Raw genomic sequence first — 22,776 nt, forward strand, 5'->3', positions numbered from 1 at the left:
CTGAACTGAAGTGATGATCAGGAGTGGTTTCTCATACTCACTATTGTGGACTTCACCTTTCATACCCTGATGGAGAGAGTAGAGTTTTATTCTCTATTCCTATTTTATCTTCAGGAAGTCAGTCCATATTTTCATAAAATGGGCTGGGCTATTGTTACTATGAAAGAAGAGAAGGAAGTTCAAATTGTTCTGAGATTCAGAATATTCTAACCAAAAGGGGTCCTCCAGTCCAGTGGCTTTAATTTTTTAAGTTATAGAACCCTGGCCACAAAAAATTCTAATATGAAAAACCAATGTATAAGACAGATTAAGGTGCAAATTCTAACCTGTAGTTATCCTGAGATAGTTGCACAGAACTAGGGCTCTGCTGCGTCTGTAGTTTGAAAACCACTGATTTAGTCCGAGCCTCTTGATTTGGGAGATAGGAAAATCGAAGTTCAGAGTACTCAAGTGACTTGTTCAAGGTCACACAGCTGGTTATTTGGAGTGTTGAGAAGGAGATAAAATCTCAAAAGTGTGATCTTCCTTAAAGCTTAAGACACAGCCCAAGTCTGGTTGTTCCCCCAACCAGAGTTGGATAAGAAAATAAGATGAGCCATCTAAAACAGCCCCCCTGGAACTTCCCTGATGGTTCAGTGGCTAAGACTCTGAGCTCCCAATGCAGGGGGCCTGGATTTGATCCCTGGTTAGGGAACTAGAGTCCATGTGCCCCAACCAAGAGTTTGAATGCTGCAACTAAAGATCCCGCATGCTGCAACTCAGACCTGGTGCAGCTAAATGGATAAATAAGGTACAGACTAGGTCATAATGGCAGTTACAGCACATAATGTTTTTCCAACTCAGCAGAATTTTGAGAACTCCTGCCCCTCGACATTTCTTCCGGCCAGCTGTTTTGGTGGTCAGCGTAGCATATTGCGGGAAGGCTGGATCCGTCCACTCAAGAGGGTTGGATTCGGGAGCAAAGATGCCTGTGTTCCTTCCCATCTCCTCCTTTCCTTTTTAACCATGGACAAGCTGCTTGATTTTTCTCATTTTCTCATCTGAAACATGTACCAACTTCAGAAGCTTATGGAGAAAGCAGAGTGAGATGCTGCCTACGAGTACTGGCTGGGTGCAGACAGATGCTTGACGGAGGCTGGGTGCTGGGCCGGTGGCGGCCGTAGCCGTAATGGTGGTGCTGGTTCCAGCTCTGCTTGTAGTTGAGACAGAGTTGATGGCTCTTCAGGCTGGGCTGGCATCTCCCTGCTCATTCTCTGATGCTTGATGCCTTGTCCGCAGAGCACCTTTCTGCTCCAGCCTTCCCCTTGGTGAAATGGGAAAGTGTTATCCTCACTCAGCTGAGCTAAGGGCCATTCATGAATGTCTTTTTTTTTTTTTAAGCTATCTTTTTAAAAAGTTTTTAATTTTTTAATTGAAGTAGTAGTCTTGCCTGGAGAATCCCATGGTAAAAGGAGCCTGGCATGGGATCGCAAGAGTAGGACACGACTTAGCAACTAAGCCACCACCACCATAGTTGGTTTATAATGTGTTAAGTGTTGCTGTACTAGAAAATGGCTCAATTATATATGTGTGTGTGTATTGTGGTTCAGTCACTCAGTCATGTCCAGCTCTTTGTGACCCCACAGACTGCAGCACACCAGGCCTCCCTGTCCTCCGCTATTTCCTAGAGTTTGCCCAAGTTCATGTCCAGTTAGTCAGTGATGCCATCCAACCATCTCATCCTCTGTTGCCCTCTTCTCCTTCTGCCTTCAGTCTTTCCCAGCATCAGGGTCTTTTTCCAATGAGTCGGCTGTTTGCATCAGGGAGCCAAAGTATTGGAGCTTCAGCTTCAACATCAATCCTTCCGATAAATATTCAGGGTTGATCTCCTTTAGGATAGACAGGTTTGATCTCCTTGCTGTCCAAGGAACTCTCAAAGAGTCTTCTCCAGCATCACAGTTCAAAAGCATCAAATCTTCAGTGCTCTGCCTTCTTTATGGTCCAACTCTCACATCCATACATGACAACTGGAAATAGACATATACATACCTTCTTTATCGTATTTTCCCCTCCTGGTTTATTACAGGATGTTGAATATAGTTCCTGCTGCTACACAGTGGAAACTTGTTTCTCCATCCTATATACACCACTTTGCACCTGCTAATCCCAAACTCCCAGTCCGTGCCTCGCCAACCCCCACCCCTTGGCAACCACCAGTCTATTCTCTGTGTCCCTGACTCTGTTTCATAGTTTAGATTCCACATATATGTGGTAGCGTATGGTATTTGTCCTTCTTTTTTTGACTTCATTTAGTATGATAATCTCTAGCTGCATCCATGCTGGCTGCAAATCGCATCATTTCATTCTTTTTTTTTTTATTATGGCCAAGTAGTATTCCATTGTATATATGTACCATATCTTCTTTATCCATGCATATCCATGTTGACCTTTGATTTAGTCCTCGCTGTGGCCCACTGGTTCCCCCAGCTCACTAGCGCTGGCGTGCCGGGAGTGTGGTCTCTCTGTAAACATTTGCTGATGGAGGAGGTGCTGCTGTGCCTTCAGAAAGGGAGAGCCCCCTGGGCAGGGCTCCCCTCCCCGCCCCACCCTACCCAGCGCCTTGAACCCTCCCGTCCGTTCACCAGCCTCCCCAAGCCCTGTGCTCCCTCCCCTTGAACCCGCACCCTACTGTCCTTTCACCAGCTCCCACACCTTGGCCTTTGGTTCTCTGTTCACCCTGAATTCTCTTCCAGGAAGTTTCCTGGTCAGTCCTTCAGGTCGTCACCCAGTACCTACCTCTACCTGGATGCACACTCAAGACAGATGCAGACCAGCCTTCCTCATCACAGCTAGGGGACACTGTCCCAGACTCAGAGACCACACCCTCAATCACTGTGAACTCTTCAAGGGAGTATAAACTGAGGTCAGGTGATTAGAGGAAGAACGTGGATGCCCCATTAAAGCCAGCGCCTGGCTCTTTCCAGCAGTTATGTAACAGGCAGCAGTCGTGAAAGCCAAGGGGCATGGCGGGGAGAGATAGCAGTCAGCAGAGGCCGTTGTCTTCTCCGTAACGTGGGATTGTGTGTGTGTGTGAGCGTGTGTGCACCTCCACGGCAGACTGGGAGCCTGTTCTTGAGGTAACAGGGATAGCAGGCCGTGAGCTCTTTTTAGCAATAACTTGGTGGCTGGAAATAGAAAATTGGTGTCTATAGCTGGAAAATACTCTTTTCAGATACCATGTGGAGCAGTAGTTCTCACAGTGATTCCTGAATCCCGAGCAGTAGCATCACTGGGTGTTTGTTTGAGATGCAAATTCTTTGATCCCACCCCAGACCTACTAGACCTTTGTGGGGGTCTTTGGGGTTGGAGCCCAAGCAATCTTATGATAACTATCCCTTCCCCTGGCAAGTCTGATATGCTAAAGCCAGAGAACCACTGACCCTAGAAATAAGCTCCTGATCCATCACCCAGACGATCACTCTGATTAGGAAGGTGGTCTCGGGGTCTTTAAACCTAGATTACATCCTGGCTCTTGATTTGTCTTTATTCTGAGGCTGAGTGTGTCCAGATCAGAAGGAGTAGGTGTGTCTGGTTAGATGTCCTTTAGTGAAAAGGTATCTATGGTTTATAGATAAGTGACAAAGGGTTAACTAATACCTTCTTCTAAACCAGAATGTTAAAAAAAAATAAATAGCTACTCAGAATATAACAGAGCAAATTGTTGGTTTTTTTGTGTTTAAGGAGATGTGTTGTAGCTTCCACTAAGATGCATTTTATGGGTAATAAATACTACAGGTGTATACCATCGGTATTTTTCACTGACTCTTGATTTCTGTCTTTCGGATATATATCAAATATAGTTCTGTTAATACTAAACTTTGCATCTTGTCACTTTCTCTTTCCTTAAGGGAAATCACGGCCTATTTATTGAGCTATCGAATAAAAACCAATGTTTAAGCATTTTATGATGTTCCATATAATCTTTAGAAACACCTTGGACGTTGCAAAGTAAGAGTTAATAGTCATGGTGTATAACTACTAAAGGATAATTCTCAAATTGGGAGAAAATAAGTCATCGGCTATAGATAATTAGATGAGTGAAAATTTGGAATTGAATACATGAAGGCCCTTTCTATGATTTTAAGGATTCCAAGTGTGAAACAGAAGACCCTGGACTCCAGATTCTTGTAGCTTAACTAGATTTGAGCTATCCTAGTATGAGCAACTCTAGAACATATGATGAGTGGATTTACCAAGTTCTTAGTAGATAATCCACATTAAGTATGCTTTCAGTATACTTTCTGGCTAAAAGTTTTTAGTTTCCCAAGGAAATTATTAGAATTCTGGAACTTGTAGTCAGGAAACCTGAAATTTAATCAAGACTTTACTGCAATCTGTAACTTTGGGCAACTCTCTATTGACTTACTGGGCTTTAATTTTATATATATGTGTCTTTCTTTTCATCTATAAGATGATACGTGTTGGTTTAGATAAACAATGCCTGTTTTACCTCCACTGAAAGAAAAATAATTTTTACCAACATAATGGAAATCAGAATAAAAATAAGATGCAAACTAAATTTTCAAGCTAGATTTTGCTAATCTGGACAAATTTTATATGCCTTTTAATAATTTTTAGTATAATCTTTCCAGAATCTGAATGTGCTTAGGAAAAAAGAAACTACAGCAAATTAATTCTTTTTAATTAATAATAGAGAAGATGATCTTTAAAGTTAGAATACGAGTTTCATGCTAGTTTTGGTTTTAAATAAACATCCTTGGTCAGAAACTTTTCTCGGTATATTTCCCTGGTGAGCATGCTGAAAATGTCACTGCTTAGTTTGTAATATTTACATAAACTGGGTCATTAACTGATATTTTTGCATTTTCGGTTAGGTTATGGCTGCTTTCTTCTTTGTATTCTTAAAAGTATAATCCTGTTTTTTCTTACAGTGATCCGTATGTGAAACTTTCATTGTACGTAGCAGATGAGAACAGGGAACTTGCTTTGGTACAAACAAAAACAATTAAAAAGGTAAGTGTCCATCCTTAATTAAACATCATTTAAATAATAATTTAATCTGATTTAATTATGTCTTTGAGCTTTGTAGATGTTTTTGTTTTAAGCTGGCAGTATTTTTATTTTAAACCTCTCTCAGTATGAAATCTGTAAATTCAACAGAGATCAAACTTTTCAGTATTAATCTGAGACATTGGTTTTGGCTTTTGGTTAAGTGCGTGCATGCTCAGTCGTGTCTGATTCTTGGCAACCCCATGGACTCAGTAGCCTGCCAGGCTTCTCTGTCCATGGAGATTCTCCAGGCAAGAATACTGGAGTGGGTTACCATTTCCTCCTCCAGGGGATCTTCCCAATTAGGGATCAAACCCAGGTCTCCTATATCTATCTCCTGAATTGGCAGATGGATTTTTTTTTTTTTACTATAAAAGCAATATTCAAAGAAGCATTGTTACCAGTAGCAATTTTTTTTCCCTGCAAAGAATAAAACAAAAGATGGATTTGTTCTTGTTGACTTCTTAGTTTACAAAAAGAAATTTAAAGCCATTTAAAATATATTTAATGAAATGGAGTGGCTTGTGGATTTGGTAGGAACAAAGGGAATGGTTTAACTTAAAACAGGTATTACCAAAGGAAGCAAAATACTTGCTTAGCTACATGAAAACAAATAAAAAATCTTAACAGTAAAATTCTGTGTATATGTGTATATATGCGTCACTTTTCTAAATTTTACAGACATGATCTCATTAGATTTGTTTCCATAATTATACCTTAATTCATATTTCCATGTTTTTATTTGCATCTATAAAATACATTAGAACATAGATTTATATCTATACTTATATCTTAATTCATCTACTCCATGTTTTTATATGTATCTGTTAAATCATTTATTTACCCCATATTCGGGGCATTTATTAAAGATGCATGTTTTCTACCAAAAGTACTGTTCTTATCTGTGCTTCAGCAGTATTTATGGATCCCCGTTATTTTCCCCTCCCCATCTGGGGGGTAAACAATCTAATACACCCTGTGATAAGCAATTCCTGGAGTGCGTGAGGGCTTTTAAAAAATGGTTAACTCTTCCGGCTATTGTGCAGACGCCTGGGGTCTGTTGCCAGGTCATTTTGTGAAAGGAAGAGACAACAGTCAAGCGTGTCTCCCACCTGGCGTTCTGACTGGCCCTGAAAATCTGGAGAGTTTGGAGAGCAGGGGCCGGTATTTTGATGGGTGGGGAGGATTCTTGCGGAGGACGGAGGCCATTGTTCCCTGTTGGGCGCTGTCGCCGGGCGGGGGAGGCAGCCAGGGACCTGGTTGCCCGGACGCAGAAGGAGCAGAGAACCGGAGCCGCGATCGGGGGGCACTGAACCAAGTTTCCTTCCGCGGGGAGGGCCCCCTCCTCCGCCCCACGGGAGAGGGTGCGCTGTGTGCCCGGCTCGGTTAGTATTTCTGCGCTGCGCGGGGTGTTGGAGAACCGTTTGCATCATCCTCTGCTCCTCGTGGGCGGGTGCCCGGCGCTGCACGCGTTCTGTGGCCTCACCTGTCTGCTGCTAACCCCACCTGTCCTCTGCCTCTCCCCCTCCGCGTCTCCCCAAGCGGGTCTCCTGGCCCCCTGCAGCCCCCGCAGCCCCGGGCTTGCAGCACCTCTCCCCTTCCTCCTTCCTGCTCGCGTTCACTTATTTACATCCCAGGCTCCATCCGGAACTAAAGCGTGAGCCCCTTTTATTTAGGGTTCGATTTCCCCCTTGAGCTGTGGGTGGGGAAATTGCTAATTCTTATCTTTAATGCTAGTTCAGTGTTGTACACAGCCTATGTTTATTTTTTATGTTGTTGTTATTATTTTGCTGTTTCTTGCACTAGGTTTTACAGAAAGATAGATGGATAAAGGCAAATATCATTCTAACTTAAAAATCTCTGTAGTCCTTGGTGAGGGGGTGATTTTTCAATCTCATTTTTACATACAGTTTTTGAGAGAGATGTTCATTTCAGAGCATAATGCTTGTCCAAATGCACAAACACATGTGTATATGTAGTCTTCCAGACTATGTTTCATCTTAGTTTCAAACGCTGTTTGTCAGTCTTATCTTTTATCAAAGCTGAGGACAAAAGTGTACTTTCCATAACCTTGTGAGATGTATGTTTATGTGGATTGCTATGCAGATGGATGGATGGATGGATGGATGGATGGGTGTGGATGGATAGAGAAGAGGATTGAAGTATAGAGGTAGGTGAATAAATATATGTAAACCTAGTTATTTGGGGAGAAAGAGTTCACTTTTGGTTTATAACTGGCAGAGTTTTTGCATGTTATATAATCTGATCATCAATGTTGTTCTTTATAAAATGGTCTTTAGATTTCAGTATTTGTGTAAATAGTGAATACTGTCACCCTTCTGCCACCTGCTTCATGATTCTCCAAAACAGATTTGTAGCAGTTTGAGAGAAGTGAACAAAGTCCATTGTTCTTGATAGAATAATTGTATCAATGTTAATTTCTTGAAGCCTATCTTTATTTTCATGGTCATGGCGTGAAATTTATGGTTTCTTATCTGTGAATTGTCTGTTTCATAAACACATCCCCTCCCCATCTAGTTTGGTGTATAGAATAGTCTGAGATAACTTAAATGCTTCTTTAATTGCCGTTTTGAAAATCTCTTTAGCTATGTTTTAGTGGGGGAAAAAAAGTTTAAGCAAATATGTAGACTGCACTGTACCAGTAACTATTAACGTTGCAAAGACTGTAAAAGAAATTACAGGATGATTTCTCTTCCAGACGCTGAACCCAAAGTGGAATGAAGAATTTTATTTTAGAGTAAGTTTTTCTTTTCTTGGGGCGGGGGATCATAATTGTTATTGATGACTAGATTGATATATAATCTCAACAGACTCACTGAGTTACAGCTATTAAATTTTTATTACGAAATTCCTTTTAATATGAGAAAAGGTTGGGTAGCTTTCTAGTGTATCCCAAATTTGCAAAAACTATAACTAGTGGTAACGAAATCTGGACTTGTTTCATTTGGGGATCTTTGAGGGAATCAAAAAGAAAGTTATCCAAATAGCAAAGTTTAGCTTTCTTATGCAAATTTTTCTTTAAAAAATAAAGTAAAATTAAAACAGCAGCTTAATTGTTTCAGTGAAGTATAAGCTCAGTAGAAGCAGCATGATTAAAAAGAAGCCTAAAATTGAAACAAAAAAAAAAAATAAAAAGAAGCCTAAAATTGATTAATCATGTTCCAATTTGGAAAGAAAATTTCTACAATTCAGTTATTAAGTGTGAGCATATGTGTATAATATAAAACTACATCTGCAGTTTAAATATCACCAAATTAGGCAAAATTTCCTCAACCTTTTATATTTAATATCTAGAAGAGCTATATGTAGAAATGACTGAATTCTGTAAATTAATGGAAATTACTTTTCAGTGAGTTTATGTGGTTGTTGCTTTTTTTTTTTTTTTGGTGTTAAAAGTTTGAAACTATTAAGCTGCCCAGTTATTTTTTTTTTTTTTTCTGTTCAGTTATTTAATGGAAAATAGGGGTTTTTCTCTTCAAGATGAATTAATTTTAATGGTCTGAATAGCTGTGTTGTTAAAAACTACACTACCTCCAGAAGTGTTATAGATAAGGTCTTCTGACTGGTGTCGATTCCCAAAGCACAATATTACCATGAGACTGGTGATAATGGCCCTGATTCCGTCCTTTCAGTCACAACAGTATTTCATATATTTTATGTGCTCCGAACGTGGACCACTACATATGACATCTGTTTTCTATTATGTCCAGAGCTAAAATATGGCATTGATATTTGAATTCTTGGTGAGATCCTGTGTCTAGCCTCTACTGAACCTGAGGGACACACGGGCTTTTACATGGTGTCACCACCAGATGTATTTTTAAATTACTTTTAAATTTTAAATTTTAAAGACTGAAAAAGTAATGGGGGCAGATAGATGTTATTGGCCCGTAACTAACTCTCAGATACAGCTTTCCACTTGTAATACTCCAAACTACTTAGACTTCTTTCTGTTTGAGGGAAACAAAAATTAATTAAACACCTTGGCCACATTTCTGTAAATTTTACTACATGCAAAACTTTTTTCAAGTTATATTAGCCCTAAAGATATGTAAACTTGATTTTTTTTTGAGGGGGGTCATTTAAAAATTTCTTTGTCCCGTTCATTGAACAAATCTTTATGGAGTGTCTGCTGCATCCCAGCCCCCGTCACGGCGTGTGGACGCACTGGTCCACGCTGAGCTTTCAGACAGACACTGCCCACTCCCCCCACCACCTGCTTGCTCCATCTCCAGGTTAAGAGCAAGCCGAGGGGTCAGGAGCACGAGGCGTGTTCTCTGCACCATCAAGTGTTCTTTCACTGGCTTCTCCCTCGTGAGACAACTGAGGCTTAGTGCTGGGAGACCTGGGTCCCATCTCCAGCTCTCCCACTGACAGCCCTTCTGACCCTGGGGAAGCCACCTGAGGACTCACACTCCCCACGGGCTCCCCTAGTGAGAGAGGAGTCCTGACTTAGGAAGGCTGTTTCCAGGATTTATGTACAGGACTGGAAATGAGCATACATCGCATCTGACACTTGGGGCTGAAGGACGATTCCTGCTATTTCAGTGAGCTTTGGGAAAAGAGACAGAAAGAAGCAGAAAGACACCGAAAGGCCAGGGGCTCTGACGCTGACCCCGCTGTTGCTGGAAGAGGGGCCATCTCTTATTTCTCTTTTCTCTCGTGGCTCCACACGCGGGCTCTGTAGAAGCTTGGGCCGGGCCTGCTGGAGCTCCTGGTTGCCCTGCATGCTAGCTGCGGGCTCATGGGCAAGTTACTTTACCCTCCTGGTCTCAACTCCTCATTTGTGAAATTGGAGCAGCAGTTGTATTCATCATAGGGGTGCTTTGAGAATAAATGGGACCATGCGTTTTTATATTTAGTAAGGAGACAGTGCCTAAAATGCATGCACACAAAGGTAAATAGCTGCTTTTTACTGTTTCCTTCATGATTTTTGATCGTTGCCTAAGAAATTTTCTCAGGCGTAGACCTTGATGAGGGTGTAGTCTTGGTATACAAGCATGAGGGTGCCTTTTTAGGGGAGATTTAGGAACTGTTAAAAACCATGTGGAAGTATCCTTTCTTATGTTAGAAAAGCAGCACTTAAAAGGCTTTTCTTCTGATATGTCTAAATATTAGGCATAGAATAATATAGAAGTCAATAATAGAAAACTTCATAGATGGAAGAGCAGGTTGTTTACAGCGTACAATTGATTTGAGTGCTTTGTAAAGTATTTTATTCTTTCAGTCCCTTATTTCATTCCTTGGAATTATTTCTGCCCATTTAAAACATATTATTTCTGTACCTTATAGGTAAACCCATCTAATCACAGACTCTTGTTTGAAGTATTTGATGAAAACAGACTGGTAAGTGGGTCCTAGTTTTTAATTTTGGCTTCATTTTTTTTAAAAAAAAAACTGAATTTTTTAGAGCACTGTATTTTAGAAATCTGTATTTATGTTGTACTTCTGTCAGTATACATGTCCCTCAAGAAGACCATTTTTGTCCCATTACTAGCTTAATGTTCATAATGATCAAGGCCATTACTCATGTAAGTGACCCTTCCAGGGTTTTTATGTATAAGCCAGACTATGTGATTGTGACATGTTCTGTATCAAATCTCTTTGGGAAAACAAAAATCTAATTAACAGTATACAGCAAAAAGGGAATATATTTAACAGGTAAAATTAAGAAGTTATTTTATAAGTGGTACTTTCTCAAAGGAAATTCATAGAAAGCACCTTCAAAAAACCAGAATGCTGAGGCATACATTTGCTGCAAGTAACGTTTTATATAGATTGATAGGAGGTAGCTGTATATTTTGTGTGCGCACGTGTGCGTGCACACATATGTAACTGACACAACTTAGATTTCATTTTAGAAATGGAATTTCAGAAGCAAATCTGGGTTAATACATTTGCCAAAATTAACTCCCTAGAATGTATACACCAAGTACTCACAAGGCAAGGTTTGCAACTATGAAAATGAATATTATCATGATATGTACAAACTTTTAATGTACTCTCAGAAGTGGTATTGAGTTGACCAAACAGTTTGTTCAGATTTTCCTGTAAGATGTTATGGAAAAACCTGAACAAACTTTTTGGCGAACCTTATATTATAAATGACTGTAGTCATTGTATTCAAATCTGCTTTTGAGTTCCTGAACTCAATGTCCTGAAACTTAATGTCCAGTCATCCCTCAGTCTCCATGGGGGGCCTGGTACCACGACTCCTGCAGATGTCAAAATCCAAAGACCCTGAAGTCTCTAATATAAAATGGTGTAATATTTGCATATAGCCTAAACACATTCTCCTGTATGCTTGAAATTTAGATTATGTATGATACCCAAATACAGTGTAAATGCTATGTAAATAGTTGCCTGTATGAGGCAAACTCAAGTTTTACTTTTTGGAACTTGCTGGAATTACCCCCTTTCCCCAATATATTTGATTCACAGTTGGTTGAATCCATGAATGTAGAACACATACATATGGAGGTTCAACCATATATTATTTGCTTAAAATAAATTCCTATGCACCCTACTTTCTGCAGAATTCAACTGGAACTACTTGACTAGCTTAAGTTTAATAGACTGTTTGATCTGAAGGAGACTTATAATATCTCCTTTAGTGTCCTGTCCTTGCAAATGAGAGAACTGAGGTCTAGAGCCCTTGTGTAATTATGTAACTGCTAATCTCTTAAGTCTCAGGTCAGTGGTGGTGAATTTGTTGTTGTTTAGTCGCTAAGTCGTATCCATCTCTTTTGCAACCCCATGAACTATAGCCCGCTAGGCTTTTCTGTCCATGGGATTTCTCGGGCACGAATGCTGGAGTGGGTTGCCATTTCCTTCTGCAGGGGATCTTCTCAATCCAGGGATCAAACCCACATCTCCTACATTGGCAGGCGGTGTCTCTACGACAGAGCCACCAGGGAAGCCAGTGGTGATGCATAGCCAAGCCTTAACCCTTAGAATGCAACTTAGGAATATATTTGATCTCCTATGCCTGGTATTACTCTCCAAATTAGGAAATCAACAGATGTTGGCCCCCCATCCTGATAGCTTTTTCTATTAAAATATGTAGATTTTCAGTGGTTTTGCATCAAAGTTGACATTTTATACCTTAGGTGATACTTAGTAGTACCGAATAGCTAAATCACTTTTGCTCTGTGTATGAAGTTATTTTCTTGTTAAATCCAATGAGAAATTCTGCTTGAGAGTACAGTTTTTGGCACTCCATCTCTTATCCAGCAAATACTGAATTCGACAAACGTTCAGCAAGTAACATCAAGTCCCTGGAGATACACATGCAGCCATGGACTAATTCTTCCTTTCTCATTTATTGAGTATAATAACACTTGAAGGTGAAGAAAGGGTCAACATTGGGGAAAAATTGCCTCCTGTCAGATGGGTTTTCACTCATTATTTTTCTTTTATTAAAAGAAATACACTGTAAAAAAAATTTTTTTTTTGTTTTCCATGTCCATTATCTAAAAGAATGACTGTGGAGATGGCCTGGCCATGAGCCCTAAACTAGAGTTTCAAGCCCAACAGGGCTTTGAATGAATGCCAAGCTCTAAGGAATCCCATGTGAATACAAACTTTATCTGAAAAATTGTGTTTTGTGTACCCAGCTTTGCCCCAGGCCATCGGCAGTGCTGTGACTATGCAGTGAACGCTGCTGTGGGTGCTTTTTTTCTTTGCTGGCTGTTAATCCGGCTAAGACAATACGTGACTGTGGTGGTGCTCGGCAGTTTTCGCGTTAAACAAACTGGCTTCCATTTCTCTCATAGAGATCATTTTTGGCATTTAAAACCCATGCCTTTAGAAAACAGGTTTGAATGTGTGTAAACACAGGGTTAATCCTCCACACCCTGGACTCCAGAGCTGTTGACAAGAGTCATGCTTTGCGGATTTTAAAATAAAACTTTTTGTCACTCTTTGCAGCTTGGTATTCCCCCTTTGCCCCCCATCATTTTTTTTTTATTCCCTCCTAAATAAACCTCTTTTTTTTTTTTTTTTTTTTTTAAATAACTGATGTTTCTGGCTCACGGAAAAAAGTATCTTTAAAACACACAGAATAGATCCAAATTAGCTACAAGTCCGATGACAGTTTTTTGAACATGGACTTTCACTTTTATTACTTAGGTCCTTTCTAGCCCTTCAAAAGTAACAAGATTCTCTGTTTGTAACCCAACTGGGGTGATACTGCTGACTTCTTACTGGAAAACAGTCTGCTCCAGGCAGCCTTTTCTTCTGCATGGTATTTAACTTAATTTATTACAAAAGCCACAAGCAACAGGCTTCTTCAACTATCTTTCCCTTTTTTTTTTTTTTTTTTTGTGGGGGGATGTTGTTTTTTCTCCTATCTGGCATGGGGGGAGGGGGATGTTTTCTCCAGCTGGGTTCCTTTCCTCTGGCACTGCCCTATCTGAGAATCATATTATGTGTGAGATTGTGTCCCCCGCCCTCCCCATCTTTCAAATAAAAAAACATGTCGTGGTAGCCAGAGGCAGACCCCAACTGGCAGTAAGTTGGTCGCCCCCCTCCCTCCACTCAGCTATTTTGTTCCTTGTAGATCATGGTCTAATTATTTAGCGTTAAAGGGACACGCATTCTGTGGGGTGTGTAATTGTATTTATAGTACGTTTTATTAGTTTGCATTCCATCGTGGTAGTGTGGTGATATCACATGTAAGAGGGGCACGTAACATCCGATTGCTCCCGAAAGGGTTTTCCTGCAGCCCCTGCACTTTCCCTTGTCACTGCCCGGTTTGATGGGAGCGGGGGCTCCTCTGTGTGGCTGCCTTGGGTGCCAGTTCTCCCGCATCGGTGAGACAGCGCCCGGGTGCCCAGCTCGGTTTGGAAAGAACTGTCCGCGGAGCGCGCTGTGCTGAGATTTATAGCCGCATGGCTCGGACTGTTTGCTGCCTTAGTCAGCTGTGAGAGCTCCCTGCTGGGGCCACTCCTGTCTGATGGAAAAGCAGCAGCTGGGAAGGTGCTGTTTCAGGCTCTTGCTGTTTAAAAAAAAAGAGAGAGAGAGCGAGAGGGGGAAGAAAACTCCACTAAGTCCAGAAGCTGGCATTGGAGGGGGAGACCGCGGTCATGTGGTTCCGGCCACCCTACCCTCTGTCCCAGTGCGGATGAGAGCTTTCTGCTCTTATCCAATCATGCCTGGAATGCCGCTTGCCACTTGGGTTATTTCTGCTATCTGCCGCCCTTGGTGCCGCAGTGCTCACGCTTTGGCAGATGGAACGCTTTTCCTTGGAGTCCGTGTCTTTGGGGGTTGACTGCTGGCAGCGCCGGGCCTGTTGTTGCCTCTCGCCCTGTCCCTCCCTGGCCCTCTGGGCACCATGGCCCATCGGCTTCGGTTTCATTTTGGCTCCTGCCGTAGCAACACAGCCCCCGAGTCAGAGATCCTAGACCAGGAGGGAGAAGACGACTTTTTCATGGCATTCCACACGCTCCCGCGGCGGGGCGGCGCGGTGGCGCTGGCCCCGAGCGGAGCGCAGGACGCGGGCCTGCGGGGAGGCGTGGGCGCGCTCAAGCGCAGCACGTCCATGTTCATCCCGCAGCTGCTGGGCCCCGTGGACGCGCGGCCCACGCGGAGCTCGTCCGTGCAGATCTCGCTGCAGCGCAAGGCGGCCGACGGCGCCCCAGACGACGGCGACGCGGGCACGGAACTGCCCGGGGAGCCCCCCGAGGCCAAGAACCTCGACCACGGCGGCGGCGATGGCTCCCCTCCTGGGGGGCCCGGGGCTCCCGGCCCGCAGCTCAACGGCACGTGCGGCCGCCGCCGAGCGCCGGGCCCCGACGGCCGCGAGGAGGCCGAGCCGCCGGCCGTGCGTGTCCAGCACCGCGCGTCCAGCGCCGACGTGCGCCCGGTGAGGCTGACGCCCTCGGGGGCTGAGGGTCAGGCTGGCCCCGCGGCAGCGGCGCCCGAACCTAGGCGCTGGTCTCTGCAGCACGTTCCAGACGCTTCTGGAAGCTCCGGGAAGCGCTGCTTTGTCTTCCAGCTGCAGCAGCCGCCAGCCGGTGGCGGCGGGCCCGCGCCGGGCGGCGACTTCAACTTCGGCTTCACCGGCACCAAGGGGGACAGGTTGGTGAGGTATCCCCGAATCCGGCTGGAGAGGAGCAGCTCATACCCCACGCAGCCCCGGGCCGAGCGTGGGAGTCCCACGGAGGAGCGCAGCCACGCGGACCCGGAGGCGCCACCACGGGGCCGCAGGGTGGCTCCCGATGCCCACAGGACCGACGCGGCGGCCGAGAGGACGCCACAGGGCCAGGGCTGCACGTTTAAGATCAGGCAGGATCAAAACGCGGGGCAGCAGCACTTCAGAATCCTCGTGACTCGGGGGCCCGAGGAAGCCCCCCAGAGTCCCGAGGAGGACGCCGCCGCGGCCGACCCGGCTTCCACGGGAGCCGGCGCCCCGGTAAGTGAGCCTGCGATGCCTTGCGTCCGCAGTAGGAAGGGGCTGATTCTAGCTCAGCAGGCGTATTCTGCAGCGGAATTAAAATAAACAACGTCCTGCTCCCTTCTGGGGCTTTCCCTGCTTCGGGCCAGAGTAACTTAGTGTGTTTGGCCAGGTTCTGGGTCCACGATTTGTGGTCCCGCCTTTGGTAGAAGTCCATGAAACTAGTTAGCCGATTTTAGAAAATATCGTAGCCTTAGGTCTTCAGAGTCACATAACTGTTTTGAAAAATCCGGACAACCCTTTCTCCCCCGTTTCCCTCCCTTCTCAATAAAAGAATTTTTAAGATGTCCTTACTTTTTAAGTGAATGTACAGTGCCCCAGTGTGTTGACATTGGAAATGCGTTAAAAAACTGCTTGCAGATACAGGCTGTGACAACACTCAGGTTTAAAAAATAATCCGTTCTAATCCAGGTGAGAGAATCTCAGGTTAAACTTGTCTGGTTTCTTCATAATTAAACATATGTCAAGTTGGACCCATTCATCTTCGTGGCCTTTGAGCTGTACAGGGCTGACGCTGGTTGTATAATGTATTGTCTTAGTGGGGTTTTTTTTTTGGTCCCATTAAGTAATAGTGAACAAAGGTAGCCACAGTTGTGGGCTGGGAGGAAACGTGTTTTTGAAGCAGATTGGCCTGTGGGGCCAAGGCGAGGCGAAACTGATTGGGGACTTGTTAATGGTCGGATTGCACACCCCTGCAATTTAACACTGCCCACTTGAGTGTCTAAGCTGGACTGCTGTATATAGAATAGTGAAGTGCCCAGCCTCCAGCTGTGGAAACAGAAACCCAGCAACAGATTTTGGCCTTCATTGCGCCTGTGTTCTTGCTCGCTGCCTCCCAGCGAAATGGAGTACAGACAGACAGCTGCTAACTCCACCAGGCAAACGATGACTCTGCAGCTTCCATGGTTTGTCGTTGGATGCGAAGTTTCACCAGTTAGCTTGCTTTTACTACTGCTAATCACTGGCCACGTGCTTTATTTTTTCTCAGAGGACAAGCTCCTTGTATTCTGAATTGGGGTTGCTTTCCTTGAATTTCCTGTGACTGCTGGATTTCAGGATACGGCAGTCTAGGAGACTTTGTGTTTGGTTTCAGTTGTGAGTTGCGACTTTTCAAAGTGGATGACTGAGTTTGGCTGTGGAACCGTATCATCTTTTATTATTTTGTGTCGAGAAATATTTTTGGCTGTATGAGTTAAGTTTTATCACTGATCCATCATTGTCTTTCACCATTTTAAAGGCATATAATCAGGTGCTAAATGTCAATATATTTTTCTTGTTAATATAACTTTATAACTGTTAATGTAACCGTTTCTTCTTTTCTCTTTTATACACCCTTTTCTTTTATTATTTCTAGCCCTTTCATTAGGAAATGTTATATTTTTGGTCTGAACCAATACCGTTTTTATACAGTGGTACAGATTTCAACAAAATTCTGATGATAGCATCTAACCTTCAGCCCAAGAAAGTACCATCACAACAGGTATAGACCTCTTAGGGCCGCGTATTTTCATGCTGAATTTGGACAACCTACCACATGAATATTGACAACATGCATATCCTACGTTTTGACAACTTATCAGACTTTTAAATCATTTTGCAGTTAGGCATTGAGGACAAACGGATTTTTATAATTACAGTCTCATTTGGCTTGACGTTTCTCCCGGGATTAAAAAAACAAGTGCAACATACCAAACACTGTGTGTAATTTACATGCAAGGGCCATTCTAACTTTCAAGGGCTGTTAGAGTGGAAAATAAAATTTCTTCACATTTGGAAATGTAAGTTCTAGAATAACGAGCTTTTTGTGGAAAGTAAGTCCCATCCAGAGCATAGTAGTTTTTATTTTCGAATTTGTATTTTTGTACACTTCTATAAATTTGCAAAGGGTTGGTAGGAAGCTGGCTTTTTCTTTTAAGAGAAAACTTGCTTCTTCAAGAAGCAGAAACAAAACTTGTCACAAAACTGTCTGCTCCATTCAGCACTCCGTACGTGTTTCAGATGGGCAGGGGTGTTAAGAGTAGGCAGCAGCTGCGACGGCCTTATTTATCTTGAGGGAAAACATTCACTTGGGCGTCTGCAGTCTGGCCGCCACCAGGCTCTTTTGACGTTTCAAATATCTGCTGCTTTGGACAGAAGGGCATTTCGTTATTAGTTTACATGAAAAACCGATTACAGTCAGGTCTTTTGAATGGTATCAAAAATCTTTCTTGATGGGGAAAACCTTTCAAGATTCCTTTGGCAAAGGTGCTCAGATATCACGATCCATGCCTTAGACCTTATTACAAGGTTATTTTGTTGAGAACTTTGCTCTGTGCCTCCCAGACATCCTGTCATGACTGTCACGAATAAATTTAAAATGCAACATGATTGTCCAAAAAAAAATGCTAATCAGATTCCAGGGACCTCTTGTGATCCTTGATTTTTTTTTCCTACCCAGTCTGTGATGTAAGACAGAATTGATTTTTTTAGAGTTATCAGTTACAATGTTACAGTATTTCAAAATGCTTGTAACTTATCGGTTTACTTTGTAGCATTTTGATGGTTATTTAATGAATAATGTAGTTATTTTCTTAGATTAGTGTTTTGAGTTCCTTGGTTGGGTTAAGCTTCCTAACTGCATAATAGTGATTCTGAGGAAGAGGGATCCTGTTTATCAGGGGTTTCTGTGCCCTTTCCCGATGCTTGCCTGCATAGTAACTGCTCGGCTCTGCATCCTACAAGTTTTAGGAGCTGGTTTTCTAATCCCATTAATAATGCCATTAAGTGTTTAAGGCCCACTGTGTATATAACATTACACTGGGTCCTTGGAAAGTTTCTTTTCTTGCTGACACAGAATTCATAATGTAAACAGAGATCAAAGGGCCGGGGGCAGAACACTTCTGACACCCACGCCATACGCTACAGGGAAAGAGTGTTCTTTCTTTACTTCTTCCGAGGCTCTCTGAATTTACCCCTGTGCCCTTCCCATGGACACCCATGTCACAGAAGTGGTGTGGGGGTCGTCTGTGACTCCCAATTTGTTTTACTGAACAGCAGAGGAACACCCAAGCTATTTTTCTTTGGGGAGAATTTTAGTTTAGATCTCTTTTAGACAGGGTGATTTGACTCTACAGAACATTTTTGACATTAGTATTAGTTGGTGTCTCCTTTTTACCTTAAAAAATTAATTCTAGGAAAATATGTACAAGCATTAGTCCTTCAGTCGTGTCTGACTCTTTGCGACCCCATGGACTGTAGCCCGCCAGGCTCCTCTGTCCATGGAATTCTTCAGGCGAGAATCCTGGAGTGGGTAGCCATTCCCTTCTCCAGGGGATCTTCCCAACCCAGAGATCAAACCCCGGTCTCCTGTGTTGCAGGCAGATTCTTTCTTTGTTTAAAAGCACCACCACCACCACAACATAGTGAATTTTAAAAAAGCTAGCAGTCCTTTCATTGACTTGGTCTCTGATCGGATTCTGTGAACTTTTCTTCTCAGCTGTCTCTCTCAACATGGTTCTATACAAGCGTGTTCCAGTATTATGTAACTCGGAATTTCACCTTAGAGGGATTAGTGAAAAGTGTAGGTGATAATGTCGTAGGTGGGTACACACAGAAGCACAAAGGGCTTGTGGGTGATCACTCACGTCTCTGTAGCACTTCACAATGAGTGCCGGCCTTTATTTCACTTAATATAACCATCCGCCTATCTCGCTCAGCTTTTCCGACCATCACATAGCAAAATAGTGTTATTTCACTGTTTCCAGTGAAGGTATGTGGTACGGTCATTAGGTGTGATAACTGATGACACACCCCTAACGACAGTATCACATTCTATCATTTTTTGTATCTGTGCAGAATGGGAATTTTAGAAATATGTTTCTATCTTTGCACATAAAACACCTGTGTAGCAGCTCAGCTTTATGTGATGTGACGTTTTAATGCTGAAGATTCTAGAGATGGCAGCTTCAGTGGGTGCCTCGGAGCACTGGCCTCTGCAGATTTCTGCCATGTCCCAGGAAGTGAGACTCCCTCTCTGAGCGTTCTCCCTTGTTAGTGAAAAAGGAGGCCAAAAACACCCAGCTCATGGGTTCATGGTGAGGTTTCAGTGCGGTGTTGTATTGGTCTTCTCGTCTCTTACCCGCATCTCTGTAAGGCACACACTGTTCCCCGAGGGAGGCGATTGGGTGGCTGTGAACAGTCGGTTTTGATCACAGGGCGTTAGACACAGGGCCACAGAAATTTAAGGAATACCTGGAATTGTTTGCTTTGGAAACTGGCTTTGATCTCCTGTGTCCCGTTATCTCAGCCTTCCCGAGTGTTTGCCCCTCGGATAATCAGCATCACAAGGCCTTAACAGTGCCCTGTGGTGACACAGGCCTTGAAGAGACTGCAGTTTGTTCCTCAGCTCTGCCTCGGACAAAAGGACCTTTAATTGTGCTTGTGCGATTAAATTTTGAAACTTAAATGTAGTTATATCTGCTCGCATTTCAGACATGTTGTTGGTTTGCCATGTCATTTTGGCTATATGTGTGTGTGTGTATATATATATTTATTTATTTATTTTAAAACCAGGCCATGTTTCCAGTTGTTTGTCTTTCCTTCTTATTGGCTGTGGCTTTTGAGCAGGAATCTAACGTTATCTGCACAAAATTTCCACGGTGTGTGCTTTACAAATGAGGGCAGTATTTGGGAATAGGCCTTATTGGATACTGCAGGTTTTCATAAATGCTGCAGCTGCTTCTCTTGGCTAAGCTTGGAGGCATAGTTCTTCGGCATTGAACTAAAACTACAATTTTATAATACGTGCTAATAAGAAAACTGTTATCTCTACACAAAAGTTCACAATACCAGAAGACATTTACTCCATGTAAGAATTACCTTAAATTTAATCAACGTTGTGTCTCTGTATAGTTGATAGTTTAAAATTAACTGAGGCTAATCTAAATAGTCACTTTCCTATAGCTCAGATGATAAAAATTCTGAATAGGAGTCTGTGATATTTGATCAGGCAGATTTTTTTTAATAAAATTAATCAACTGCATTACTGCTGAGAAGGATCAATGTCCTAAATACATTGACCCTTTTTAACTCCAAGACATTTGCAAAAAATGAGGAAAAAGCAGAAATTCATGGAAGGTGTTGAAACTGTTGCTTGAATGCTCGAATACCAGAATATCTAAGTTTCCATTCTGAATGCCAAAAGAAGCTCAGGAAGCCCACTCCACAATTGGCTGGTGGTTACTGAGAGGTTTGGTAACCTGTCTGCAGTCATGTACTTCGCTTGATTCATACCAGGCAGCATACTATTCCATGTCCTCCACAAGAGAGAACACCAGTGTACCACGATGTAGAGTCAGCTGCAGTTTAAGGTGAAAAACGCCTGAGAGGATAGAGTGTTGAAAATATGCGCTAAAATGTGTTGTTTAGGAGCTTGGTGATTTTTTCTGGGCAGATGGAGATGGTAGAAAGATTTTTAGAAGTAATCTCAACACAGTATGCATCACAGATGCATGATGTTTCCAATGGATTTTCCTTTTTAAAATCTCTTGTTTTTATTTATTTATTTATTTATTTTGCTATAGCTTCCTTGGGCAAGAGGGGAATAGCAGTGAAATAGTGGGCTGCATGGGTGGGCCTGAATGAAATGGTCAGTGACCTGCCTGTTTTGTGCTAAATCCTGAATGGACACCTCAGGGGTCTCCAGGCATCACCACATCTTAACAGGAAGTGTAATCTTCAGACTGGAGGTGAAGTAGATTGAATTTCACGAAGCCTGCTTTTTATACCCTGATCATTTTAGAACCAAGGGCTGTTCTGACACTTTGGACTAGACTGCTTCATGGGAAGGAATAGGTCATGGATGTATCATCAATTGAGTTGAAAGGGACCCTGCTTTCTCTGGTTTGATTGTTGTGGCCACACTTGTGGTTTAGTCGCTAAGCCTTGACTGACTCTTGTGACCCCAGGGACTGTAGCCCCCCAGGCTCCTCTGTCCGTGGGATTTCCCAGGCAAGAATACTGGAGTGGGTTGCCATTTCCTTCTCCAGGGATCTTCCAGACCCAGGAACTGAACTCAGGTCTCCTGCATTGCAGGCAGATTCTTTACTGACTGAGCTACACGGGAAGCCCCCTGTGGGCACACTAAGTGTTCAGGTACTTGGTTTTGGTCCTTCAGGTGTCTGCCCCAACTATCTCTTCTTTGAAACAACTTGTTTATTTTAGTACTGAGTATTATGACCTATACGTGGTAAGCAGAAAGTGAAGTCCCTCCAGGGGGGAAAAGACCAGCGTTTCCCCAGGCAAATTTGCCTTTCAGAATTTGCATAGCCTTCTTTTGGGGCTTCATTTTTATACATCAGGGCAAGTTAGGTGGCATTTACATCTCTCATCTAATAACTCTGAGGAATCTGCTTTTAATCCGTGCTCTTTTGTTGCTTACCTTTTTCTGGGAGGTTCAGATAGGGTAGGGATGTCATTATATTAGGTATGTGAGGCTTCAAATAATTTGATAAATGTATGGTTTTTTGTTCTTACTCTCTGTGGGATAATCCAGAACTGACAAACTTTTAAAATATATTTAATGACCCACAAATGTCGTAACTCATCCAGTTCCTTGAGTGACCTTTTGAAGCTTCATTATTATACTTATTGAGGTTTTTTTTTTTTTTTTGAATACCCGGCTAGGTATTTGACTCTTCAAGGAGGACAGAAAAGTTGCTGTGGTCCGATTGTTTAAAATCTGAGCTGAGCAGAAAAGTCAAGGTGGAGTAGAAAAACTGAAACACGTGTACTAAGTTCCAGCCGAAGAACCTAGTGCTTCTTCAAAGCAGAGAGGTTTTCAGGCTAGAAGGTCTATTGTGGGACTCAACTTTCCTAAGGAGTTGGGCTGGGTTGAACACTGCATACTAACAGCCTAGTTCTGGGGTTTTTTTGTTTTTTGTTTTTTTATAAAAATCATTTTAGTAGGTTAGCATCAAGGGTTTTTTTTTTTTTTTTCCATTTATTTTTATTAGTTGGAGGCTAATTACTTTACAATATTGTAGTGGTTTTCGTCATACATTGACATGAATCAGCCATGGATAGTTCTGGGTTCTTTATAGTATCTTTCTCAAGAGTAAAAGCACCGTAAGCTTAGTATCTATTCAGTATGTACTTAGTGATCATGCTTTACCACTTGTAAAAAGAGATGCTAAATTGTAGTATAACTTTAAACATTTTAATGTAATTCCAGTATTTAAGTTTGTTAACCTCTTGTCTCAAATGGTAGAGAA

The 22,776-nt window shown here is 42.7% G+C and overlaps 1 protein-coding gene across 14 annotated transcripts in view; it reads left to right on the forward strand.

Annotated features, from left to right (window-relative positions):
• Positions 1-22,776, forward strand: part of NEDD4L (NEDD4 like E3 ubiquitin protein ligase) — a 365,506-nt gene that overhangs the window by 198,782 nt on the left and 143,948 nt on the right. For 6 of the 14 annotated variants that reach the window (XM_043889411.1, XM_043889412.1, XM_043889410.1 and 3 more), the window contains 3 exons: positions 4,932-5,013; positions 7,769-7,807; positions 10,363-10,416. Coding sequence is in view for 11 of the 14 variants with exons in the window: in XM_043889410.1 (XP_043745345.1) it covers positions 4,932-5,013; positions 7,769-7,807; positions 10,363-10,416 (175 nt within the window). In the remaining 3 variants the exon portion in view is untranslated. Of the gene's footprint in view, positions 1-4,931; positions 5,014-7,768; positions 7,808-10,362; positions 10,417-13,654; positions 15,485-22,776 lie in introns of those variants that run through there. The other 8 variants (XM_043889402.1, XM_043889404.1, XM_043889401.1 and 5 more) reach the window with 7 other exon arrangements.

Source organism: Cervus elaphus, chromosome 27, assembly GCF_910594005.1.
Source record: "Cervus elaphus chromosome 27, mCerEla1.1, whole genome shotgun sequence".
NCBI lineage: Eukaryota > Metazoa > Chordata > Mammalia > Artiodactyla > Cervidae > Cervus > Cervus elaphus.